This window comes from Miniopterus schreibersii (assembly GCF_964146895.1).
Source record: "Miniopterus schreibersii genome assembly, chromosome: 8".
In the NCBI taxonomy this organism is placed as follows: domain Eukaryota; kingdom Metazoa; phylum Chordata; class Mammalia; order Chiroptera; family Miniopteridae; genus Miniopterus; species Miniopterus schreibersii.
Window position 1 is genome coordinate 4,784,144 of NC_138109.1, and position 27,034 is coordinate 4,811,177.

Consider the following 27,034-nt stretch of genomic DNA (forward strand, 5'->3'; position numbering starts at 1 on the left):
GCTCCCCGCACACCTGAGGGCAGGCACTGGGCCCCGCCCGGCTTCACCAGCTCCAGGTTCCCGGCGATGGCTTTGCAGAGGCGACACAAGTGCCCAATTTCTTTGAAGAGATCAAAGCTGCTGTCGTAGACGACGCTGCCCTTTCCCAAGGAGACACAAGCCGGCGCAGGCCGCTCAGTGAGTCGGGAAAGCAGTCCTGGGTGCCCGCTGCCACCGTCACCGTCACGGGCCCCCTCGGCCTCACCTCCTTGCTTTCACTCCCAGCGCCCTCCCCGGCCTCCTCTTTCTCTTCTGCCTCCGCACAGCCCGACCCTCCCCGTGCTCCCTGGGAGGAGGCCTGGCCCCTCCCAGCCTCCCCGCCCTCCTCTGCACCCCTGCGGACTCTCGGTGTGGCCTGAACAGACCTCCTCCGACTCCCCCGGCTCCCAAGCTACTCCCCGTCTGGTCCTGGCTCGCAGCTGGACAGCTGCTCGAGCAGCGGTGCAGTCGGGCGGCGCTCAGCCCGCCCTGCACGCCCGCTCCCACTGTGTGCAAGCCCGGGCAACGGGCCCTTTGGCACCCGGTCCACGTACCGGGTCTCCGATGACATGGTTGTCCACCTGCCGCGTGCGGTTGATGCCAACAATGCCAAAGACCACAAAGACCATGGCCCCCGTGTCCACCAGCGGTCGCACCGCCGGCTTCCCACAGCCTGTGTTCACGCAGGGGTTGAAGCCAAAGGTGGCCGAGAGGCGGGTCCTGGGCCCTGCAGGCGGAGTCACAGTTGTGTTGGGCACAGGCCCAGCCCCCCGGGCCCCACTGCGGTCTCCCCGCACGTACCTTTCTCACTGGGCGCATAGAAGAAGCCTTTGGTGGGCCCGTCGGGGCTGGAGCTGAGCAGGCAGCCAGGGGGTGCTGCGCACACACGCCCGTGGAAGGGTGGCTTGTGGTACTGAGCGAAGAACAGTTTCCTGTGGAGGCAAGCGAGGCCGGGACTGAGGCTGGGAGGCCAGGGGCCCGGGGAGGCGAGGCAAGTGCGGTCACGTGCAGGAGCTGCAAGAGTGCAGGGGACGGACTCAGGGACTTGGTCTCCAGTTGGCGGCCAGTTCTAGTCTAGACCCTGCCAAAGCCCAGTGGAGGGGTCTGCCCAAGGCCCTTCCCCTCTGTGAGTGTCTCCCCACCTGTGGCATGAGGGTTAGAGGTCAGCAGTTTCCAAACTGCCCTCTAGGGGGTGCAGGAGTTCACACAGGGGCCCCCCGGGGCCAGCCTTGCAGGTCCCTGCTCAGAAGCTCTGATTCCTCCTCACCTCAACCTCAACATTTATGGAGACTTAAGATCCTATTTTGAAGAAACGGTTTTATGGTCAGCTTGCTCACCACTGGACCTGATGTAGCTCAGGTTCTTCTTAGAATGTTCTAAGCTCACCCAGGAAGCCTGACCCTTGCTATTATGTACGTGCAGGGGAGGGCGGGCAGAGGGACCCCCACATCCAAGCCCAGGAGCATGGGCTGGAAGGGCCCAGCAAGCCCATCCTGGTCATCCCCCGGCTGCCACGCCTCACCCCTCTGCCCTGAGATGGGAAGTGCTTGGCCACTGTGACCCATCAGGAGGGAAAGAAGCAGATGGGGGAGCAGATCACCGCTGTCATCTTTGCTGGTGTTCCCCACCCCGTCCTGGGCAGAGAAATATCTGAATGATGTGTGGAAATGGACACGGGTTCCTTAAAGGCACCTGCTGGCATCGAGGGACAGAGAGAGAGAGAGGGAGGGAAGGGGGCCAGGCTGGTAGAAGCGTGCTTATTGCAAGGCTCTTTTACCGGGTGTGCTGCTGCTCCTTGGCGGCCACATAGAAGCTGAAGTCAAACTTCCAGCCCCGCTTGGTGTCGCAGGCCAAGGTCGTCACCATCCACTTGCGGGAGGGGCTCGCCGCCTGGAGCTGCCCTACTGTAGACATACAAGCGGTCAGCTTCTTGGTGAAGTTACCAAAAGGCGCTCTATACACCTAAGCAGTGGAGCGACAGAGACAAGACACATGACTCCGGGAGGCTGCCTCAGCCTGGGCCCGGCCTCGGGCTCCTGTCCCCTCCCTCCTCTGTGTGTCCCGCCCAGTCCCAGCTCCCCGAGTGGAGGTCAGAGCTTTGGGAAGAGGCACAGGAGGCCTGGGTTCGAGCTGGAAGATCGGGCAAGTGCTTCCTTCCCTCTCTGGGCCTCAGTCTTTCCTTTAGCTGAGCATCTATTCCGTGCCAAGCCCTGAGCTGGGCTCTCAGGATACAGCAATGAGCAAGGTGGGCTTGGTCCCTGCCCTCATGGGCTGCCAATTACGATGGCTTTGGGTTCTTTTAAGGGCCAGGAATTAAGCAATCATGAAGATAAGACACAGGATAAATGGGTAGGGGAAGAGGGGGACAGGAAGGATGGCCAGAACAGGGCTCTATGGGGAGGTGACATTTATGCTGAGACCTGAGTGAGGAGTCAGCATGCACTAAGTTGGAAGGAAAGCTTTCTAGGCAGTGGGAACAGCAATGCAAAGGCTCAGAGTCAGGAAATGCCTCAGACACATCTTTCAAATGGACAAATGTGCTGACATGTGTTAAGTGTCACCCTGGAGGCCTGGGTTGGCCTTTGGAGGCTCTTCTCTTGGGGTGCTGGAGCAGCTGCTGAGAACAATCTAACTAATGGCTACTGTTTACTGAGCACTTACTATGCTTCAGATGTTACATAACACACAGGCCTTACCTCATGTACCTCCAACAACTCTGGCTGCTACTTTTCATATCCCCATTTCACAGATGAGAAAACTGAGGCTCAGAGAGACTAAGTAATCTGCCCAAAGACACACATAGAGTATAAATGGCAGAGCCAAGACTCGAACCCAGGACTGACTGACTCGGAAGCCCATGCTCTCGCCACTCTGCAGGTCCCTACCACAGACCTGGCTACTGGCGGGAGAGGATCCTCATCTGCCTACAGCAGCTCTGGCCTCACAGACCCGGCCTCCCCCTGCCTACGTGGCCAGTGCCCACCAGTGGGACATTAAGGGCGCCCTCCCCTGGTAGCGGCCGTTCATGTCATGACAGTCCAGGCTTACCTGGAAGGAGGGCACCTCCCCGTCCCCAGGGGACACGATCTGCCAAGGAGCAGGCAGGCTGGCATTGAGGGAGAACCTGTAGACCGCTGGGTGGCCTTTACTCTTCACCTTGGACACATACACGGTGCCTGGGGAGTCTAGGGGACAAACGAGGGATGGAAGGGGGTGGACAGTTACCTCCACTGGCTTCCCCTGAGCCTGGAGCAGCCCACCCTCTGCTGACTGAAGAGCTGAGCCCTGACCTTGGTGTCGGTGGTCACAAGATGGGGTGGCTGCATGGATGGGGGGCACAAGGTAGTGGTCACCGGCTTAGGGTGGTGGCATGGGTGCAGGGGTGGTAAGTTGGTGAAGATGTGTTAGCACAGACCAGGGGAGTGGCAATGACGCCAGTGATACAGGTAGTATGAACAGTGGGGCTGGTAATGACAATGGTGGGCACAGATGGGGTGACCATGTTCATACAGAACTGCCCCATGGGGGGCCTAATTCCTACACATGTCCCAGCACCCCAGCTCTGATGGAGACCCTGGTGTTAGGACGCCCCTGCCCTCCCCACCTCGGGATGGATCTGGCGCACAGGGCAGGTCCATGGGGCACCGCAGGCTTGGCTGGAGTGGTGGCAGGAGGGGAGCCCACAGTCTGGCTGGAGATAGCCAGTGGGACAGTGGTGGAGGGCCCGGTTTACCCTGAGTTCACCCGCGATCCAACCCCTCCAGTGACCCAAGCACATAGGCTCTTATCTCACGAGAGACTTTAATCTGCTCTCCTCACAGGGCCCCCACACCCTAGCACCAGGCAGGGTCTCCCGACGCCCCTACCCCAGGCAGACCCCACACCCCACTGACCCTGCGGGGTGGCCTCCGGCCGGCTGGCCCACAGGACCCCGGAGCCCCTCTTCTTCTTCTCGAGGGACGTGCGGATGTTGTTCTGCAGGCTGTGGGGCTTCTCCTGGAACAGACCTACCCCCCCAGCCCCAGCTGGGTCAGGGACAGCAGGGCAGCATGGCTGGGCCCGGCAGCTGAGGGCAGAGGCTGGGATCGGTGACAACCCCAGGGACGCAGAGCCCAGGGCCCTTGGCTTGGGGAGAGGGAGTGTAAGGGGTCTGAGAGAAATCAAATGGAACTGCAAAAACCCATCAAATATTGAGTTTACAGGAATCTTAAGGCAAGAGAAAGGCACCTGCCAGCCAGACACCTGACGCTTTCCCTCCTCCTACCCGCCAGGCCTCACTCCCTTCCTCTGTCACATGGGAAGACACCGAGCCTCCAGAGGGTGGCTGAGGACCACAGGGAACACTGCTTCTCACGCACTCAGCTCGTGATAGATGTACAATTAGGGCGCTTATCAGGTGCAATTAGAAATGGAACGCTTCCAGCTGGCAGATGATGGGAGACGCTCCTATGTCGCCCGAGCATTGAAGATGAGTTTTGTTTTTTAATGAGAGAAATTTCACACCTTCAAAAATGTAATCCTCACACCAACCCCAGGAGGTTGCTGTTATTAACCCCACTGGACAGGGAAGAAAGCAGAGGGTCAGGGGGTTACAGGACCTGCAGAGAAGGTGAGGGGCAGAGCCCCGCTAGGGCCCAGTCTTGTCTGCCCCTAAAGGCGAAGCTCACTTGCTACAATCTGAAGGGGACCCTTTAAGAGGCAGCCCAGAGAGAAGAGAGGGTGGGGGCTGGACTTTGACCGGGGCCCTGGTCCATCTCCAGATGTTTCCAGGACCTCTGGGGTCATCCTGCGGTTTGTTCATCTGTGAAATGGGAGCGGATGTGGCTCCTGGCCCCGGGGCCTGAGGGACAGCAGGAGCCTTTGTAGCAGCCGTGATAATGGAGCTTAATTTGTATGCCCAGGCGGGCAGGAGAGGAGCCGGGGATGTGGCTCGGGCAGCCTCCAATTTAGGAGGGGCTCTTCGGGCACCTCTCTGAGCTGCAGTCAATTACCATGCATTTGGCTAATGCCATTACCAAGGGGAAGGCCAAGTTAATCTGAACACCGCCCCAATTAGATGAAGGCAATTACAGCAGGCAGCGGATCTCCTCCCAGGAGCTGGACGCATTCGCCCAAGCATCTTCTCATTCGGCCTCTAGCTGCCCAGACAAAGCTGTGTGACCTTGGGTCGACTTCCCCTGCCCAAACCCTGACCTCAGGCTCCCCTCTGTAAAATGAGGGCCTGGCCCAGGCTACCTGTAAGGCAAGGAGACATCTTTATCTCACTTCCTTGCTTGTCCCCGACACGCACTGTCACTAAATCTTATGGATTTCACCCCGAGTATCTCTTGACCCCACTGCCACCATCAGCATGCTGGCCCCAGCCCCTACCATCTCTCCCTGCCAGCCAGGCTAACTGCTTTCCTTCTCTCCCTCCCAAGCCTAGCTAACCTCTTCCCATTGTTTGAGTCTCAGCTTAGACATTGCCTCTTCCAGGAAGCCTTCCATGATGCTGAGCTCCCCAGCACCCTGCTCTTCCTCCATCACAGCTCAGATCTACTATTACAATGGCTGGCCCCCAGCAGTGGAATGAACTCCCTGAGCTTGGGAAGCCGGTCCTACCCACTACAGTCTCCCCAGCACCAGGCAGCTGACACCCAATACTTGTTTAATGAAATGTGGAAACACTGAGCGTGGGTCTAACATCTTTCAGGCCAACAGTCTTTGAGATCTGGACTCCAAAGAGAGCAGGGACTCGCAGGGGACCCTCGGATGGAAACCCTCACCTGAACAGGTGATACAGGAGATGCCCTCAGCACTCAAGTTGTACTTGAGGTCCAGCAGCACCTGGATGTTGGTATCGGGCCGGAAGAGCAGGGGGGCCCGGCTGGCGGGGCGCAGCCGGCTGGCAAACACCAGGGACAGGATGAGGAGGGAGACGAAGAGCCCTGTGAGGCAAAGACACCGCCTTAGGTGCGGCTGGGGCCCCAGAGATGCCTCCAGAGCCTTGGCGAAGAGCTGCTCCCTTTATGGGGGAGCAGGGGGCAGGGGCTTCCACGGGAGTGGGCAGACCCCAGCATGCCAGCCGTGGGTGAAGCTTGCTAGGGATCAGTCCCCCAGGGGTAGGGGTTGGTTGTCACATGTCACTTGGGAGTCAGACTGTAAGCTACAAGCTCACAGTCCTGGGTGAGAACCAGCCACCATCTTAGTTTATAAAGAGCTGGCTCGTCCAGTTTGTACACAACCCTAAATACTGTTGCTAATGGTAATAATAGTAATAATAATGTAATAATAATGGTGCTCACAGTTTATTGAGCACTCATGCATGCCATGCACTGGGCTAAGTTCTTTTCATGCACTATGCCATTCCTTCCAACTGCCTGATGAGAGAGATCCTGTTCTTATACTCAGTCACAGGACAGGAAACTGCAGCTCAGACTGACGGACACAGCCAAGGCCACAGCCAAGGCCACACAGCCCGCACATGGCACAATTAGGAGTCCAACTCAGCCAGGCTGGTCGAATTCCAGAGCCCAAGCATTAAGTGCTCTGCTGTTCTGCCCAGCACGGTGACTGGCACATAGTAGGTGCTCAATAAACAAGAGCTGTAGAGGACTAGCTTCATTCCACACAGGAAGGTTAGGCTCAGAGCGTGAGATGCCAACCCAGGTCTCTGACCTCTAGCTCATTTGCAGGATGGGGTGGGCTCCCAGTGCCTACACATTCTTTGGGGGAGTCTGCCCCCCCACTCTGACACTGAGTAGAAGCTGCAAGACAGAGGGGAAGGAGGGTGGGGAGCCCACTTACCCACAATCACCCAGCGGCTCTTGACGGCGGACCACAGGACCCAGTGGTGCAGCAGCTCCTGAAGCTGAGCAATGAGCTGCCCCCGGCTGCCCCTGTCAGGGGCAGGCTGCAGGCCCTCTGGGGGCACAGACACCAGAGACACGTCTCCTAGCTCCAGAGACACTGCCAGGGCAGAGCAGTGGCCTGTGAGAGACCTGGCCTAGACCTGAGTCAAAGCCTGCCTCGGTCTCCACCATCTCTGCGGAAGCCCAAATGCTTGACGCGGATCCCCCCAGCCCAGCTCGTCCAGCCCCCTGCCTCACGCCCAGCCCATCCTCAGACCATCTTGTCAGGACCTGTTCCCCTGGCAGAGCAGCCCCGGTCTCTCCAGGGTCGGCTGCACCACCTCTTACCTGGCTCTTCCTCCACATTGAGCAGGGGGATGTCATCGTCCAGGTAGGGCATGGGGCCCTGGGCGGGGCTGTCCCCAGCCTGCTCGGGGGTGGCGAACACATCCCCAGGGAAGTGCAGGGAGCTCTTGCGGCCACACTTCTGGTGGCAGCTATGGAGAGAGTGGGGGGGAAGAGGTGAGCCCCGATGGTCCTGGGTGCCTGGAGAGGGTGGGGCCAGGTCCTGGCTAACGCCCGAACCCAGGCCTCACACCGCTGGCAGCTTGCGCAGGACATTCACCACAGACTCCAGATACCTGTGCCTTCCCTCCAGGGCCATCTCCCCCAGAACCCTCAGGAGCCACTACTCCTCTGAGGGACAAATGGTGACAGCAGCCATTACCCAGGGAGAGGCAACACCACCACGCAGGCCCCCACGCATCACGGTGACCAGGGCAGGGAGTCGTGCCTCTGCTGGCCCGTGACCTGGGGCTGACACCGGGAGAGGAAGCGGGCTGGGCTGAGCGTGGGTGGTGTGGCCGAGGCCTCATGGAGGGAATGTGGGGGGACGAGGCTCGCCCTGGGAGCAACAGTGCACGCGGCAAACACTGAGTGCCACGTGCCAGGCAGCAGGCTACAGGCCCCAGGTGGGCTCTTTCTCTTAATCCTCACGGGAATCCTGCATAGGAATTACACTCCTTTCACAGAAAATAAAATAACAAATGCAGAGAGGGTAACATGCCCAAGGCACCATAGCTGCTGAGCGAAGAGGCTGAGGCTGGAGCCCAGGACTGGGGAGACTCCACTGTGTCCACTGCACCCACAGAATTGGGGATGGGGATGGGGTGGGGCACAGTTATCTCTCTAGAGAGGTTAGAAAAAGGCACCTTTCCCCAAGGCATTTTGCCTCTATGTTATAAAACTGTCATAGAAATAGTCAGATCCGAGCGCCCACAGTGCCCTTGCCCAGTGCCCAGCCCGCACCACCGCCCATGAGCGGGGGGGGGTGAGTGGAAGAGCTGAGGGGTCGGTCTCGGGCCAAGGCTGAGATCCCCGCTGGGCTCCCGTCTCCCTCCTACCGCTCCTTGGCTCACACGGTCAGGAGGACACTGCCACAGACCCCTGACATTCCTGCCTTCGTGTGCCCTGCCCCGAGGCCGGAGACCCTCCACCGTTCCTCAGTACCCCAGCCCAGGCAGCCAGCCAGGCCAGGCTCCGTTCCCTGCCTCCCCTCTCTCCCTGCCTTCCTCCCGTCCCTTCCCGACCACCCAGCCCAAGACATCCTGACCCCTCAACTTCCAGCAGCACCTCTGGACCGACCTGCCTGGCCCTGCACGTGGCTCATGTGTCTAAATGTTGTTTCTCCACAGCAGGTGGCCACGAATGGCAAGCGCCAGACCAGGGTCTCTTCTCTTTCCCTTGTCCCCTCGGGCGTACAAAAGGTGCTCAATCACGAATCAAAAGGCCCCGTTAGGGACATTCGGGGAGAGGACAGCACCCCCCACGCCTGCCCCGCTCACCTGGCCCGGCAGGCGCCCTCTAGCGGTGCCATGTAAAGGCTCCAGATGCCCAGGGCGGCGGGCATGGTGAAGAGCACAGCCAGCCAGCAGCAGGACACGATGAGGGACATGAAGAGGCCGAAGTCGTGGACGGCCGGGATCTGGCGACGGAGGGAGGAGAGAGGCAGAGGTAGCCAGGGAGGCGTGGGGATGCGGGGCTGGCCAGGCCCGGAGCCCAGGGGGCCTGCCGACAATGCAGCCAAAGGCAACCAGGACCCAGACCGCTCCCTGGGGCAGGGGGAGGCCCAGGAGGACAGCAGGAGGCAAGGGCTGGCGCCAGGGCACACGAAGGAGAGGAAGAGGGGGTTCTTGTCCGTACTGCAGCCCCCTGCCCAGAACAGTGCCTGGCACAGAGCAAGTGCTTGGGAACTGCCCACGTGAATGACTGGGGTCGGACACACCCCGGGAGACCAGGCCGCGCGTCAGAGCGGGAAGGGAGGGAAAGCTGCCACATGACGGGAAGAGGGAGCCTGGGGCCTCAGAGCAAAGGGTGTGCTCCAGAATGTCGCAGGGACCTGCGCAGAAAACCGCAGGCAACACGCTGACAAGCCTTCCCTGTCTGTGAAACTTTCACAATGATCTCATTCCAGTCCCCGCATAATCCACACGAGGAAAGTGGGTCTCAGAGAGGTTAAGCAACCTGCCTAAGGTTACACAGCCAGTAAACGGCAGAGGTAGGACTTGAACTCAGCTCTGCCTGTTTCCTGGATGTGGTTCTCTAGAAAGGCCTTTGAGTTCTCTAGAAAACCCAAAGCATCTAGTGGTTTCTAGGTGGGAGACTCACCCCAGGTGATAAAAATCTCTCAGACTCAGGCCGGCTCACTGCCTTTCAGGTTCTATCAGCACCCAACAACCTGGCCCGAACTCAGAAGCCTGAAGGAGCATGGGGCCAGCAAGAGGATAGCCAGTGTGAGTGATGACGATGCAGCATGAAGCCAGTGGGTGGCGAGAGCTCAGCCATCAGGAGACTTGGTCAGGCTCACCCCTTAACTGTGTGACCTTGGGGAGGTCACTTTGGCTCTCTGGGCCTTAGTTTATATATTAGGAAAATAGGGATGTAATGATACCTTTGTCGTAAGTATATTACGAAGACTAAATGCAAAAGAACTTTGGAAACTGCCGAATGCCCTTCAGGGCAGATGCCGGATTAGTATCAATGAGCATCAACAATAAATATTATTTACATTATTATAATTTTCCCATTTGTTACGTTCTGGTGATGGTGATAAGCAACAAAAATGGACTCTACAGACATGGCAAGGGCCTGAGGCAAAGGCTGTGTGGCCACAAGGGGAGGGGTGGTGGGAAGAGCAGGGGCCAGGGCCGGGTATGTATGGCAGAAACGGGAGGCAGGACAGGGCCAGAGGGCAGTCTCCCACCTGGGAGAAGACATTGGCTGCGTAGGCGGCAGCCGTGGTCAGGGAGGTGAAGAAGGTGGCCTTGCCGGCCGTCTGGATGGTGTGGATCATCCGAAGCTGTGGGTCTTCCAGGTGGGTGGCCTGGCGGTAGGTGTTGATGAACACAAAGACGTCGTCCACACCTACAGGAGGGAGTCCCGGGCCAGTGGGGGCAGGCTCAAGATCACTGCTGTCTCCAGGATCAGACCCAGCCTGGGTCTAGACCAACCCTGAGAGGACCCCCGAGAGGTCAGGCTCCAGGGGAACCCTGTGTCTCAGCTTGGAGTTTGGAAGACCCAACCAACTCTGGCTCCCCCTACCAGGAATCCAAGCCCTGCCCTCCATGCTCTTTGGCTGCGCTCCATCCCCCAGACTAGGCTCCTTCTTCCAAATCTCTGCCTCCTTTCCACCTTTCCCAGACTTTTCCTACCATTCTTAACCTCTACCCAGCATACTCACCTGCTCCTTCCACCCCTTGGGGGTTCCACCCACCATGTGCCAGGGATCTGCCCACCAATCATATTCTACCCCCCACTACACTCTGAGGCTCCAAGGTCTGAGAGGGACTTTATGGAAACTACATGGAACGCAGGCTTGCATCCACGGAGAAGGCCCTTTCTTGGGCAAAGTTCTCAAGTGGGAAGCCCATTGCTATGACGATGGAGGCAACTCACCAATGCCCACTATCACGAAGGCAGCCACACCATTGAGGATGCCCAAGTACTGAACACCAAAGACCACGTGGTACAGGAAGAGTGCCACCAGACAGCTGAGGCCAATGCTGGCAATCCCAAAGAAGGAGAGGAACACTGGGAGGGGCAAGGAGGCAGGAAATACAGTGAGTGAATGTCTTTTCCTTTTAGTGTCCCTGACCCTGGCTGGTCCTGCATCACAGCTGCCCCCAGTGCAGAGTACCCTTCATCACCCTATCCATACCCAGCACAGTTCTCCATACCCAGAGAAAGAGCTAAGCCAGAATCCTGAATGGCAGAGGAAGCCATCTCTGAGTAAGGCAGTTTGTTCATGGGCCCTCATCTTTGCAGAACTTATCTCAAGGGCCAGTAGAAAATTACAAACACTGTATATATTTTTAGCACCTGTCACCCCAGTAGACAAAGGTTCCATGGGGGTAGGAAGTGTGTCTATGATATTTATCACTGGATCCCTAGAACCTTAGAGCATCAGGCACTTAGTTGGTTCCCATTCATACTTGTTACATGAATGAATGTCTTTTCCATTTTCATTTGGGTAACAGAGATTTCCTACTGTAAACATAGTTAGAAGTAACTAGGGTACATGGGAAGCTGACATTGGAAAAGTAAACTGGGGGACAAAAATGTGGTTGACTTGACATCGTAAAACAGGTTACATAATAATCCATAACGAGGGTCCAGTACTCCAGACCCCCCAAAACAAGGTTACCAGCAAGTGAAAGATGGTCAAAGGGCAAAAGGCTAAACCGTGTGAGATTCTGGGTTTGGGGGCCCTCAGGTAAGACCCACCTCCCTCTGGACCTCAGCCTACCTGCCTGGGGTTGGAAAGTATTTCTGAGCACCCTTCCCTGCCAGCTCTGACATGGTGGACAGAAGACTATTTCTGACATTCTTGAGAAGGAAGGCTTTGTCCAGACAGGAGCACATTGGGAGGAGACAAGACCTTCAGAGAAGCCCTACCTGAGCAGGAGGTGAGAATGTAAACGAGGGCGGCGATGCAGCTGCTGCTGATAAAGGCCAGGAGCATGTCGTTGTTGAAGGTTCTGCGCACCTCATAATCAAAGAGGTCTGTTCCCCCATAAAGAACCTGAACTTTGCTGGGGGAAGGGAGGAACATGGAGAGAGAAAGAGTGGATTAGAGATGGCTGTCAACACTTGAAGGAGTGGTATAAATGTCAGATTAGATACAACAGAAGACAGATTAGTGAACTGGAGTATCTAAACCAAAACATTAAAAAAAAGAAATAGAAAAGTAAAACCTAGAGAAGAGCATTTGACACATGAAACTCAGTGAAAAGAGCTAACATTCATGTAATTAGACTCCTTAAAGGAAAATGGATAGAGAGTGAGGTAGAGGCAATATTTGAAGAGACAATAGCCAGGAAATTCCTAAAACTGATGAAAGTTATCAACCCATGGCTTCAAGAAGTTCTGTGTACTCCAAACAGAACAAAGGAAACCACACTGACATAAATCATAGTAAGACTAGTGATACCAAAGACAAAGAGAAATCTTAAAAGCAGCCACCGCCCAGCTGGGAGTGGCTCAGCAGTTGAGCATCGATCTAGGATCCAGGAGATCATGGTTCGATTCCCGGTCAGGGCACATGCCCAGGTTGTGGGCTCAATCAAGGACTCTCTCATCATTGATGTTCCTATCTCTCTCTCCCTTCCTTTCTCTGAAATCAATAAAGATTTAAAAAAAAAAAAAAAAAAAAGGCAGCCACAGAAAAAAAGACAGTCATTCAAAGGGGCAACAAAAAGAATGACAGCTGACTTTTCCACAGAAGAGATGGAAGTCAGAACACAATGGATCAACATCTTTAAAGTATTAAAAAGAAAATAACTGCCAATTTATAATTCTAAACCAGCAGAAATATGCTTCAAAAATAATAGTAAAACAAAGATGTTTTCTAGGCAAACAAAAGAGAATTTATCACCAGCAAACCTGCACTAAAAAAAAAAAAAATACTAGAGAGTTCTCCAGAAACAAGGGAAATGATCCCAGAGGGAAACATAAAATTGTAGAAAGTAATGAAGAGCAACAGAAAAGGTAAATATGTGAGTAAATATAAATGAATACTGACTCAGTAAAATAATACTGTAATGTCTTATGAGGTTTAAAATGTATATAGAATTAAAATGCATGCACAAAAATGCACAAGGCTGAAGGGTTATAAATGCAGTGAACTGTATTCTAAGATTCTAGTATTATCAGAGAAGTAGTAAAAGTGACAATTTGTATTACTCTGTAATAATTCAAGGTGCACGTTGCCATCTCTTCAGTAACCAATAATAGAATAATAAAAACGATTTTATTAATCCAAAAGAAGGTACTAAGTCAAGTCTACAAGGGTCCTGGTTGTCACCACTCCTATGTAGCTCTGTGGGGATAAGAAGGGGAAGAGAGGCTTCTTACCCAGAGCAGAGGTTTTGCCTCAGCAGATGAACATATCAGGCAGAGGTAATTGTTGGCATCTGAAACCCTGAAGATCCTTGTAAGGCCAGCCCTTCCCAGCTTCCCAGCTCAGGCAAGTACCTTTCCCAGGGGTTTCTTTCTTCCTCCTTCCCTCCCCCAGACAAATCCCTAATAAGGTGTTCCTGACACTGCAAGGGGCTAGGCCTATAGAAATGAGCCAGGAACAATCCCAGCCCTCAACAAACTCATACTCTATTGAGACATAATTAAACCAGACCTTCCTCAAACTTTAATGTGCAAACAAGTTACCTGGAAATCCTGTAGGTCTAGGAAAGGCCTGGAGATTCTGAGATTCTGTAGTTCTAACAAGCCCGCAGGTGCTGCGGGTACTGTTGATTTGAGGACTGAACCTTGAGTGACAAGGAATTAAACAACTGAAATACAGATGGACAAAGCTATGATGACACTGTAGCTCAGAGAGGTGAAATAACTCACCGAAACTCCCACAGCTAAATGGAGTAACTGAGACCTGACCACAGACAGATCTGGCTCCAAAGCCTGTGTATGCTCTTCCCTGCCTCTCTTAGGGAGAAGGAAGGGGACTGTGGCAGGGGGTAGAAGGGCATTTAATCCAGCCTCAGGGAAAAGCTTCCCAGGCTGGATCTTAGTGGATAAACAGGAGTTTCCCGGCAAAGCAGCAGGGCTGGGAGGAGCTCCTAATGCAACAACTGGCATAGAAAACACAAGGGTGGGGGCTCTGCATTAGAAAGCCTGGATTTTAACCTCATTCCACCTCTTATGGGCTTTGTAATTTTGGACAACTTACTTAACTGTGGTGTGCTTCACTTTCCTCAACTGTAAAACAGATATAATCATAATAGCACCTACCTCATTGAGTTCTAAAGGGTTTAGAACAGTGTGTGGCACAGAGCAAGCACTCAATAAATGTTAGTTGATTATTACAGTAGTTGCTCAGTGTAAAGCATGAGTAATGGAAAGAACGTGCCCCTGGCTAACTTGGCAGGGCAGGGGAAGGGACTTCGAGTCACTGGAGTTACTACCCCACAGGACTGACAGATGAATGATCTAATGTACTTTGCTGGTGGGGAGGGGCCTAGTTGTATTCTCAGACACAAACCTGAAGGCTTGGAGGACAACCAAAGCCCCCACTACCCAAAGTGCCCACCGTCCAATCTCTTAGCTCATTTTCTCCTGACTCCAGAAGGGTAGCAGAACTCGTTATTCCCATTATACGAGGAGGAAGACTGAGGCCCAGAGAAGTGAAGTGACTTGTCAACTATCTCCCTGGATATAGAGGAAGAGAGGAACTCCTCAATCCCCGGCTAATACTCTTTCCAGAAAGCCCTCAAGCACCACTGCAGGAGAAAATCAATACTCAAGACCTCCAGGGCAAGAGTTTTAGTATTTCCTACCTCCTCCACTATTTGTTCACTAGCCACTAGGGGTGATCAAGAAAAGGAGCCTTTGACCTGGCAGAGAGATGGCGAGGATAGATCTGGCTCTGCCCTGATTCGGGAAGAAAGACTTCCTAGAAAAAAGGTTGCAGGGAAGATCTGGGGCTTATGAGAAAGAAGGACTTGGAAACCAGTTCCCTACTCTAATATGACCCTTTACTGGTATACACATGGGCAGGCACATACTGGTGTGGCTGGACCCCCTACCTAGTAGACTGCTTGGCCAGCATGGCCACGTAGGTGACCACGAAGCTCTGAAACTTGGCCCGCTGCTCCTCCCAGCGGTCATCCACAGAGTAGTAGTTGGGCAGGGGAGCTCCAAATAGGATCTCACTGCGCAGGAGGGAGCTCTTGAGGTTTTCTGCAGAGAGGCCCTCGTCCACGTACCAGTAGAACTCAGGGTGAGTCATGGCCAGCTCTAGGGAACCTGTAGGTGCAGGGCGGGGGGAGGGGGGGGCGGGGGGGGGGTGCAGCTGTAAAGGAGCTCAGTGGGTCATCTCCCACCAGCCCTCCTTCAGGGTCATCCTACTCTTCTCAGCACCTCACCCCTTCTAAGGAACTGGGGAACTGCCCCTCAAGCTAACTGTTCCTAATGGGACAGAGGGACGGTTTAGAGAAGTCCCAGCCCTGCCAGCCAGGCTGCTCCCACTAAATTGACATTTTTATTGCTGTTTGAATCCCAGCTAATTCCAAGGCTCAGTCTCTGCAGTCCTGCCTTTGCCTGCCTAGAACCCTGCCCATGCCCCCCTTAAAAGACACACCTAAGCCGCACCCCTACAACCATTCTCTTGCTTTGCTCCATCCTTCAAGTCCTATCCCTAATTCACCTCCAACTAATCCCACCCTGGTGTTCCTTCAACCCAAGCCACTCCCCTAAACTTCCTCTTGACTACCCGCCTGTTCTCTCTAAGCACACCCAGCCTCCCCTTTAACCAACCTCACGCCCCACACTTTCTCTCATTCGTCACAGCGTTAACTCTCAATCCAGGTGAGCGCCCAAACCTCCTTCCCGTCCAGCCTGGGATCTCATCTCACACCCAGCCCTGCTGCCAACCCTTCCCCGCGTGGCCCTCGGGCCTGCCCGGGGCTCCGCTCCAGCCTGACTCCGCCTCCCAGCCAAGTCCCTCCCCGCCCTCCTCCCAGCCTCTGAAGTCCTGAGCCAAGAGTCAACCCCCCAATCAACCCCCCAAAGGCGGTCCCGCCTCCTTCAGGCCCCCCCGGCCCCCCCACCCCCTACCCTCCCCCACCCTCCCCACCCCACCTCCTTCAGGGCCCCCTGACCCCACCCCCCCACCCCTCCTTCAGGCTCCACCCCGCCCGCAGCCGCCCGCTCACCGCGGATGTCCGCCAGGTCCTGGCCCATGCCGTCGTAGTAGATCTTGCCGCCCCTCTCGGTGGGGAAGAAGTAGGTCATGAGCGAGCTGGGCGGGGAGCAGTAGGAGTAGGAGCCGAGCGGCAGGTCCTTGAGCACTTCGTGGGGCTTCCAGCAGAACTCCCTGAAGCCCGGATGGTCCATGATTTTGCGCTCGATCTCGTGGATCGTGACCAGACGCTCACTCGTGAAAATGTTGCGCTCGGCGTCGCCACGTGCCAGGAAGATGAGCTCGATCCGCCAGTGCGCGTGCGCCTGCGTGTTGGTGCTCACGTACGAGCGCGGGTAGTCCCAGCGCGAGGCGCCCCGGCGGGCGCGGCTCTGATTGGCCACGGCGGGCGGGGTCCTCACCCGGCTCCGCCCACTCTTGTCCAGCCCCTGAGTCATCGGAACTTCACTCTGATTGGCTGCCATAGCTGCCAGGGTGGAATCACGTCGAAGACGCCTGCTCCGATTGGCTGCTGGCTTCCGGGCGGGGGCGGGGTCCCACCACGCGCCGGGGCCACACCGGGGCGGCGCGGCAGGGACGGCGCGTGGGCCCCGGGCGGCCCTTCGCGAGCGGTTGCCGAGATGCAGCTGCTGCAGCTGCTCCGAGATGAGGCGCTGCAGCGTCTCCGAGGTGAAGTCGGCCAAGTCGCGCCGGTTGCGCCCCCAGGACCCAAACTGGGACTTAAGCGCCAGCGCCAGGGCGTCGAATCGCTGGGAGGCCTCGTGGTTCCGGATCTCAAAGGCGTTGTAGGAGATGTCGATGTCCAGCGGCGGGTAGCAGAGGAACATGAAGGCCGACAGGGCCATGGGGATGCTGCAGCCCAGGAAGAGCACCAGCCCCGCGCAGCACGGATTGGTGAAGGCCCAGCCCAAGGTACTCCAGAAGCCCGAGGCGGGGGGCCGCGGGGGCAGGGCCCAGCGCCGCCAGCAGCACTGCCCGCCCGCCCCGGCCTGGGGCCCGGGCTGCTGCGCGCTCCTGCAGGCCTCACCCGTTGCGTCCTCGTCCTCCTCTTCCTCGAGCCACACATCCTGCAACAAGGGGTCATCCTCCGAGTCCATCGCCTACAGAAAAGGGAGAGAGTCAGCAGGCTGCAGAGAGGGAGCAGACCAGGCCGGGGCTGCAGTCGCCCAGCCCTGGGCACTCACCCGCCCAATCATACCCAAGTACAAATACTACAATGGAATTGCTTCCCGCAGGCATTTAAACTCAGCCGAACTCAACCACATGTGCACAAAGCAAAAAGAAAAATCCTATTTGTGCATCGCTGCCCCCCCCCCCAACTAGATCGTGGCTTTCAAGGCCACAGAAAAAGGAGAGCCCCAGCCCCACTGCCAACAGAAGAGATGTTCCTCCCTGTGGGAGGGAGAGTCGCGGGAAATTCTGACTCTGCACGATTCCCCCAGTTTTTGCTGCGTTCTCTGATTTTAGAACTCAAGGCCAACGTGAGGTGTGTGACTCCGCTGCAATTATTGTTATTTGATGAGCAACTATAAAGTACCTTCTAGAAGTATCAATGTAGAAGGGAAAGAACATGCTCTTTGGAACAAGACGGGCCCTGTTGGGGTCCTGGTAGTGTGAACATTGGCAAGGCCGTGAACCTCTCTGGAGCTCAGAGTCTTTGTAAATGAGAGGTGGCCGTTCCTGCCTCACACGATTGTAGGGAGGAGGGGCCAGGGTGGGAGCATTCTGCAGTCTGTGTCTGTGTAGTACATTAGTTATTTTATGTCACATAAACAGATTTTTTTGCTGCCCTTCGGGGAGTGTAATGTGCCCAGCCATTGCCCATGCAGCTGTGCCAGGGCTAGATGCGGGTCATGGCTCTCCTCAAGAACTCTCAATACCTCCCCACCCCTTCGGTGGGACGCTGCAGCTGCAGCCACTGTTTGTCAGGCTCAGACCACTTAACATGCAGCTCCAGCAACGTCAAACCTTTGGGCACGGGCAGGGGCCAGGCATCTGTCTCCCCAAGCCTTGGGAACAAGCAGCAGGAGGGCCTGGCAGGAGAGGGCAGGGTTGGGCAGCTTGAGGACTCCAGCAGGGTGGCCTGAAGGCAGGAGGCCTCCTGGCATCCCTGGGCATGGACTGTCCCCCTTGTCCTGCCTGCCCTCTGAATGGAGAGAGACTCATTATTGAGTTAGATGTCAGGCAGTGAGAGAAGGAAGCTAATTATGCCAGAGCTGGCTAATTAATGCTGTCTTTCCTATTAACATTCTCCGGAATGCTTCATTTCAATTAGACAGTCAGTCCGGGAAGGGGGGGGCTGCCGGTAGCTCAGGGAAAGTGAAGAAGAGAGGGTGAGGGGAAGGAGGGAAACAGAGACAAAGAGACAGGACAGGTGAGAGATCAGGGACAGAGAGGAGAGGGGGACTGGGTGGGGGAAGACAGACACTCAAATAGGGAAACAGATGAGCAGAGTGAGCAAGGGGTGTGACGGTGGGTGGGAGAGGAAGAGGGCACAGCAGATTTGAAAGGGAGAGAAGCCTGGAAGGGGTGGGAACTGCTCCTGTAATATGCACGATTCCCATCAATGAAATAATTAAACTTCCCCTTTGCGGTGCCCCAGAGCAAGCCTGATGAAGAAGTACGAACTGCAGAGGCCTGATTCGTATTAGCAGAAACTCCTGAGTGTGAGCCAGAGGTGGCTCTGACTCACTCCATCTCGAAAGAGCAAAACCAAGTCTGCACATGGAGGTCGGAGGTGGGACGTAGGGGCCTGTGGGAGCCTGGGCCCCATTCCCAGCCTTCAAAGGAAGCCTATGGTGACACGGTGGAGGGGGCAGCGGCCACTTTGGCACCTTTTCTGGAGACCAAGTCCATCCACCTCAGCCTGCCTTTCAGGGTGTAAGTTTACAATGTGTTAGTGTGTTAGGGGGTCAAAGGCCAGGATCAGGATTCTGTGTCTGTCATAGCAGCTCTCCTTGGGTGACTTGGGGGCCCCTCTATCCCACTGCTACTCCACTAGGAATGCCTCTCCCTTTCCCAGGTGTCCAAATCTAAAGCATCTTTAAAGGCCTTACTCAAGTGTCACCTCTGCCGAGAAGCCTTCTCAGATCTTAACACCCCCTTCCCCCTAGCTGGTGGGTAAAGATTATTAGGGATGGAGAGGGAGAGGCAGTGGAACAGTCAGTGTTAAGAGCTATGGCTTTGGAGGCAGACAGAAGGCTGCAAAACACAGCTGTGTGACTTGGGGCAGGCAGTTTTTAAGCTTTCTGAGCCTCAGTCTTCCCATCTGAAAAACTGGGCTAATGGTAGTCACCACATTGGTGTTGGAAGGGTAATGTACACAGAGGCTGACCACAGTGCCTGGTAGGTGCTTCAGAAATGATAGCTACTAGTCTGCTTCTCCCTAAAGGCCGTGACCTCAAAACCCACATGGCACATTGTATTTGCTAAAGGTGGCCTCAACAGTATCTCCCTTTCCACATGCTTTCCCCATAATGTGACTTTGAGATTTCTCCCATCAAGAAGTAACTCCTGCATTCCTTCCCCTTGAACCTGGGTGAGCCACAGCCGAAGTGGTGCTCTGGGACTATTGAGGCTAGGTAATAACGGGAGATGCACCTTCCACCTGGCTCTCCTGGGACACTCATCCTGGAAACCCAGCCACCATGCTGTGAGGAAGCCCAAGCTAGCAGAGAGACCACATGTAGAAGCTCCTGCTGATAACCCAGCTGACAGCCAGCCTCAACCCCTGGACATGTGCGTAAAGATTCCTCCAGCTGATTCCAGCCCCCGGTCATAGGGTAATCCCCAGGCTTCAAGTCTTCCCAGCCGAGGCCCAGACACCGTGGGGTAGAGCTAAGCCACCTGCTCCTGTGTTCTGTCCTGACCCACAGAGTCCGTAAGTATGATTCAGTGGTTGTCATACATCACTAAGTGTTAGGATGGTTGGTTACGTAGCAGTAGTAACTGTCTGGCATGTGACCCTATGCCCTGGGAGCAGCATTTGCTGGATTCAAGTGACCAGAAAATTGGGCACAGCCATTCTGCCATCCAGTGTGACAGCCCCACAGCTGGGTGGACGTGAACTCCAAGGGAGCAGGGACTTGGCTGTCACGTTCCCTGCTGGGTTCCCATGGCCTAAAGTAATCCTGGAGGCGTCAGTGCTTAGCAGGTATTTGTTGAATGAAGGAAGGAAACAGAATCTCTGAAGAATCCGGGTTATATATGAGATAGAAAGCGCTTTGCCACGGACAGAGGAGTCAGACACCAAACCATGAAAGCATGTGGCAGGGTATGGTTTCTCCTGCCTGAGGGGGAAGGACCCCGAAGAGCATGAAATGGACAAGCAGGGAGTGGGCTTGGGTTCTTCGTCTCTCATCCCTCCCCCCCCGCCACCTGAACGCCCACCTTCTCCTTCCACCCCTGAAAAGAAAAGCTGCCATGTGGGCAGTGGCACCACACTGCTGGTCAAGCGACATGGCTCCAGACCTGGCTCAGCCACCAACTGTCTGTGTCCCTAGGCATGTCCCGTCCCCTCTTGGGACGCTGTCTCCTCTTTAGGGTAAAGGCCCAGGTCCCTCCAGCTGTGGCGCCCCCAGAATCTCCAAGAGGCCCCAGTCTGCAGACCAAGGAGGGTGGCTATCATCTGAGAGACCCCACCAAGCCGAGGAAGGCCCCGCCGGTGGGCAGAGTCTGACGCTGATGCCTCAGCTGACAACCACCTCCCCAGGCCCCTCACTGGATGGGCTGCAAATCTCGAGTTTGTTTTCCTTTCTCAAATGACAGGAATTGATTAGCTTAGCGTGGAGCTCCAGCTGCTGCATGGAAAGGAGCTAAGGGTAGCTCCTTCAGTACCTGTCATGGCTCAGAAAGGAGCCTGAAGTAGGACTGATCACAAGGGGCTACGATCAGTCGTGCCTCATGCTCTCCCATTGGGTGGGCTCTTGGCGTGGGCCCCTGCTCAGTGATCGGCATGTGTGCTCTCTCGCTGTCTGTGCCTCTGCCTGTCACACTCACACTCAGAGGTGGTCAAAATTAAACTCTGGGCTGCCAGGGGCACGCACCTAGGTGGACCCTCATCTGCAGAACCAGGTCCCCTCCTCTTAGGAAAAGCAAGTGGGGCAGCCGCCTAAAAGGCAACAGCAGACCCCGGGGAGCCTCGGAACGAAGAACCTGGCCCAGGTTCAAGGGCCGGGCTTGGGGCAACTCAAAAGTCACATCTGCAGCATGATCCCAACTTTACCACAGAAAAAAATAAAGCCACATAGATACGGATTTTTTTTAAAAACCATTAAAGGGATTATCTCTGGGAGGATAATGGGCGATTTTAATTTTCTTTTATACTTGCCTATTTCCACTATTTCTGCAATAATCAGGTACAGTCTTACTTTTAGAACCAGAAATAAATGCTATTTAAAAATAGAATGTGTGTGCATGTGTGTGGAAGAGGTTTTGCTAACAGACTGACTCTTCAAGGAGCTCCCATGGCAGGCGTGGGAGGAGGGTCCTGTCCTCCAAGGAGCGAAAGCAAGCCCTGTTGGCTCAGGTGGCAGCAGGGAGATCCTGGTTGGGAAGCAGAGGGGCCCCGGGAGACAGCAGTTGGCGAGTGCCAGTGGGTGGGCGAGCGTGGAATCTCCTGTTCCCGTGACGGAGGGAGGGGTCTTTAAAACGAGCAGGAGGCAGATCCCAGCCCACGGGGCCCAGAGACACATCAGCACATCCAGCCCAAGTCCTTCATTACAGATGGGGAAACTGAGGCCCCGCAAGGAGAAGGGACTTACCCAAGGTCATATTTCAGCGGCAGAGCCAGGGCTCTGGGCTCGAAGGAGTGTTCGGTTGGCTCCGTCACCAGATTTTGGGAGGAGCTTTTAGCCCCAGGGAACCACCAGACTTGCTGGACCCAAAGATGATACAAGATGACATGTGGACCCAAAGGTCCAAAATAGGGGGACGATTTTTTTAATTTATTTTAAAAATAAATTTAGCCCCAGGGAACAACCAGACTTGCTGGACACAAGATGACATGTGGACCCAAAGGTCCAAAATAGGGGAATGATTTTTTAAATTTATTAAAAAAAAATTTTTACTGAATGTATTGGGGCGACACTGGTTAATAAAGTGATACAGGTTTCAGGCGTACAAGTCTGTGACATCATCTGTACACTACTGTGCGTTCGCCACCCCAAGGGAAGCTGTCGTTGAGGGCTAAGGAAGGGGACATTCTTCAAGCCACAAGCCAGATGACTTGCCCATCTGGACACGACGGGGCTTCGGTGGGAGGCGTGTGGCCTCAGACGCCCCCAGCTTCCCGCCCGCCTTGCGCTTCCCAGAGCAGCCCCCGGGGCCGCGGCCCCCGCACAGCCGGCCGGCAGCCCGGTTTACAACCCTCCCGCCAGCGGTGACGGATCCCTTCCTTCTTTATTCCCACTCCAGCCAGACTACTAAAAGGTGATCCGCAAAATCACATCAGCCATGCAGATTCGACTTAAAATACGTATATGTATATGTCATTTAATGGCAATTAGGAGCTCATCAGCTTCTTCCTCCTGTCTCGGGGTGTTTGCCTCCCTGGCTCAGCTCCGCTCCTGGGAAAACATCTTGGGGTCTTTGGTTCCTCTACCCTTGGGCTGAGAAATTGCGCAGAAGTTCAAAAGGAGATATTCTGAGTTGAACGGCTCCATTTACCCCTGAACGCTGGTGTAGGGACACCATGTCCTTGTCTGCTTCCTGCCCTGGCCTTCGATGAATTCAGCTCACCTGAGGGGAGAGGAAGGATGGGGGAGAGGAGGGCTCTGTCCTAAGTCCCCATCTTCCTAGGATCTGCCACCACTCAGATGCCCCGGCTAAGTGCCTGCCACCCAGAACCCCAAGTTCTTCTTGGAGGCCTGGGCACTCCAGCTCAGGCCAGGAGGCTGCAGAAGGGTTGAAGACATCGAGGTCAAACTGGGGCAAAACCACACAGGTGGGGGGAAGCCAGGAGCTCAACTAGCTCGATGCAGGAACTCTGGGGTCCCAGAGTCATAACATAATGAGCTGTGCATCCACCATGTGCATGTACTCTACCCACCCTCTCGTGCTCACATGAGCCCTGCAAGGGAGCATCACGAGCATCCCCATTTTACAGAGGAAAAGCGATCAGAGAGGTTAAGTGACTCCCTTGGGGTCACACAGCTAATAAGGATGGAACAAACGTTTGAACCTCAGGCCTACCGACCCAAAGCCCATGCTGTTTTCACCATTCCCAGGAGCCCTTGAGCTCCCCGAGAGCTGAGATGTCAGTACTCACTGAAGAAGCCCACTGCCCTTCAGCAAGCCCACCCCATCCCCATAGGACCAGAAATCACTCAGGTCTCGGCATTTCTTTCAGACCTGCTGTCCCCCAAGGAATACACCATCCCCATGGGCTAAATTTGCAAGCAGAGGGCAGGAGATTCAGAGGGACGCTCCTCCCCACCAAAGAAGATCTGGGCTTATTGATCGGGAGCCAGGGTGGGGGTGGAGAGGGGAGGAGTTGGGCAGGGGCTCTGTGGTGGTCCTCCCAGGACCCTCATTTCTCAAAGGACAGCAGGCTGCGGGCATGGAGCATCTGAAGGACAGCTGGCCGCCCCGGGCTGACAGCTGGTGAGGAAGCTGTGGGCACTGACTCGTAAGCCCAGCAGCACCATATATATCAGGCAAACAAGCTCTGCTCCCGTCAATATATCACCCGGGAACCAGCCGGCACCAGAGGAACCAACGTTAATGGTCACAACAGCCACTGTGACTGTCCCCTGTCCCATGTGTTCTCTGGCTAGTGGGCTCAGGGGAACAGAACTGGCCCCCAGCACTGGAGGACACCAGGTTCTGAGAGCACCAGGGCCTGCACCGGGCGGGGAGGAGGGAGCTAACATGGATTTTGCAGTCAGACTGACCTGGGTTCACACCCAGGCTCTGCCACTAGCTGGGTGCCTTGGGCAAGCCTCAGTTTCCTCATCTGTAAAGCGGGGACGGTGGTGCCCCACCTGCTGAGTCACAGCAGCCGGGAAGAGGCCCGACCCAGGCCCCGGCTCACAGCAAGTCTATATGTCAGCCAGAGCTGCCTCTCATCCTGTCCCGCGTGGGCCCTCGGGCTGGAACGGCGACCAGTCACTGGTGCACTAGTGAAAATACAAATGCCTGCGCCGGACGGCAGATCTGGCCAGTCAGGCTTGGGGAGGGGGCAGGGGTCTGTATTTACACCATCTCCCCGGGTGACCTGTTGCAGGTGGTCAGGACCGTTCTCCCCCTTCCTAGTCTCCTCCAGCAGGTGGTCCGGCCCGTGACCTTCTCCCCAGTGGGGCTCACACTGGCTGCACCTGGCACTGGCATGGACTCAGCCTCCTGGATGTGTGTCCAGGGCTCACACCTTAAGGAGCCTCTTCCCCCAGCCAAGGGGGCCAGTGCAGAGAAATGATGACATTTGGGCCAGGAACAGGACTTTATGTTCCGGGGTTTGGGGAGGGGACACACAACAGGCCACCCAGATCTGCCAACCAGCTCCCCTGGGAGGGGCCAGGCAGTGAAAGAAAATAGGCGGCCAATTGCTTACTACCTGCCAGGCCCCATGCAAGGGGCTTGGGCGGGGTGCTATCCACCCACTGAGCATTCTGTGTGCCCACCCAGCACTGAGCACTTTACTTAATGTCACCTCTTGTCCAGATTCACCTCCACGAGGCCCCTCGTAGGGGTGGAGCTGGGACCTGAGCCTCTGCATGTGGGAGTCAGAGCCCATCCCTTTAGCCACTGGCAAGAGGAACCCCACCAGCCTGCTGTGTGACCCACTCCTGCCCTCCCTCCCCACCCCTTTCTGCCTACACAACTCAGGCCTCACAGCCCAGACCCATCAGGCCTGGCTCCTGGCGCCCACCAAGCAGGCTTGTATCTCTGAGGAAAAGGCAATAAAAGCTTAATAAAGCCAGCAATGCTTACAGAACTAGTGAAATACTGCCAGCCCCTCAGACACTCCTCGTCTGAAGGGTCAGGAGGTTCCTGAAAACTGCCACTGTGCGCCTTGGCCGCCCTGTCCAGGCCGCCCCCTCCCACCACCTCTCCCCGACCCCCAGCCCCAAGTCCTGGCCGGTGACCGGAGTCTGTGTGAGCCCAGAGGACCCACTGGTCCCAGCAGCCAACCACCAGCTCCCCAGCCCCCAGATTGCTGCGTTAATAAAAAATAAAAAGATTCCAGCAAAATAAGACCAATAACCACGGCCATAAAAGCCAAATTGGATTCCTTCCTGGCTGATGAGCTCGGGGCCCTTCTCTCTCTCTGAGACCCGATTAACAAATATGTAAAACAATTCCCCCGGCATCTCTGCATCCAGCCCGGCCAGCTCTTCCTGGAAGCTCAGGCTCAGGAGCCAGGGAAGGCGGAAGCAGGGGATGGGTGTCCGGGGCAGCCCAGTGACCCCCTGAGGTTGAGAGTAGGGACCTGCCCTGCCACCAGTCTGCTGTGTGACCCAGAGCAAGTCACTTAACATCTCTGGATGGGTCGTCCCCCATCTGGGGAGAGATGTTCTCTAAAGTGGGCTCCTCCTCATCTCTAATCAGAAGCTATTGTATAACTGGGGGGGGGGGGCACAGGGTGGGTCCTGCTGTCCCAAGTGTCAGGAACTGCTGGCTTAGCATGTGCTGGATACCGTCGGCTTCGCTGGGACACAGCAGGTGGCCGCCTGCCAGGCCTTAGCTTGGGAAAAGCTTGGGAGACCATGATCTTTCTCTTCCCCACCGCATACCCAGACCCCGTCTATGGGGCCAGGGATGCTGCAACACTCTCCTGGGTCCGGCACCACCAAAGAGAAGCTTGAGGTCAATTGGGAGCTAACAGATAAGAAGGCACTGAATGGCCTGGCCGGGGGCGCTCAGAGGTTGAGCACTGACCTAGGATCCAAGCAATCTGGGTTCGATTCCCGGTCGGGGCACATGCCCGGGTTGCGGGCTCCGTCCCCAGTCGGGGGCTTGCAGGAGGCAGCCGATCAATGACTCTCTCATCATTGATGTTTCAACTCTCCCTCCCTCTCCCTTCCTCTCTCTGAAATCAATAAAGACATATTTAAAAAAATGAAGGCACTTAATGAAAAGTGACCAAGCCCCGCAGGGGGCCACCACGACTGGCTTGGGGTGGGGGGTGCTCTGGAAAGGGACTGTAACCCCAGCCTCACAACCTGGAAAGGTGAGAAGCCTTAGGGAAAATCTCCCCCTCTGAGAACGCAGGGTTCCCCCAGCTCCTGCTGCCTGGGTTGTGGAGGGTCCAGGAGACCAGCCCCAGATGAAAGGAGCATGACAAGGAGATGCCAGAGGCTGCTCAGGCCTCGTGTCCCCAAGGCAGAGGCACTTCTCTTCCTGTCCTTGATCCCCTCATCCTGGGGACCGGATGCTGCTGCATTGTGCAGCATCTCACAGCCTGCAGGTCATTTTCCTACAGGGTTTCCAGCCTTAGGAATTATTTCCAATTTGCAAAGAAGAAAACTGAAGGTAAGAGAAGGGATTTATTTAAACCTGGTTTCTGAGCAGCTCAGTACTCTTCTCACTATATTAGATTTTATTAGACTCTTACGTGTTTGAAAACTCCTAGAGTTCTAGAGCCAGCTCTCCCAAACCTCGCTGGTGCGTGCGCACACACACACACACACACACACACGCACACACGCACACACACACGCACACACACACGCACACAGCGTCTGCCCCGGAGTCATTCTGGCCATAGTCTAGGCACAGCCCTGGCTGTGTGGCAGGCTCCAGGAAAGGGGGCCAAGAAGAAGCATCAGGAGCTGACACCCAACTTCACCATCTTGGGGGGCCAGGTAGAGACGCACCTTCGGTGCCCACACAGGCCCGTGGCTCTGGGGAAGGGCGTCCTGGCTACGCTGTTGATTGACAGCTCAGGCGTACAGAGTGGGAAGAGGGGGAAGGGGTCTCCAGGAGGTGCGTTCAGTACCCCTCGGCACCGGGGGCCAGCACAGAGGCCCTGCCAGGGTGG

At 55.8% G+C, this 27,034-nt stretch overlaps 1 protein-coding gene across 1 annotated transcript in view; it reads right to left on the minus strand.

Moving 5' to 3' along the window:
* The window catches only part of DISP3 (dispatched RND transporter family member 3), a 41,427-nt gene that overhangs the window by 6,080 nt on the left and 8,313 nt on the right, over positions 1-27,034 (minus strand). The window contains exons 2-16 of the mRNA XM_081144044.1: positions 16,070-17,156; positions 14,942-15,161; positions 11,802-11,938; positions 10,803-10,937; positions 10,111-10,271; positions 8,693-8,832; positions 7,197-7,345; positions 6,805-6,966; positions 5,784-5,945; positions 3,912-4,025; positions 3,067-3,203; positions 1,796-1,980; positions 820-950; positions 573-745; positions 14-140 (exon numbers count right to left, since the gene is read on the minus strand). Of these exons, the coding sequence (XP_081000170.1) occupies positions 14-140; positions 573-745; positions 820-950; positions 1,796-1,980; positions 3,067-3,203; positions 3,912-4,025; positions 5,784-5,945; positions 6,805-6,966; positions 7,197-7,345; positions 8,693-8,832; positions 10,111-10,271; positions 10,803-10,937; positions 11,802-11,938; positions 14,942-15,161; positions 16,070-17,153 (3,217 nt within the window). The 5' untranslated portion in view covers positions 17,154-17,156. The remainder of the gene's footprint in view (positions 1-13; positions 141-572; positions 746-819; positions 951-1,795; positions 1,981-3,066; positions 3,204-3,911; positions 4,026-5,783; positions 5,946-6,804; positions 6,967-7,196; positions 7,346-8,692; positions 8,833-10,110; positions 10,272-10,802; positions 10,938-11,801; positions 11,939-14,941; positions 15,162-16,069; positions 17,157-27,034) is intronic.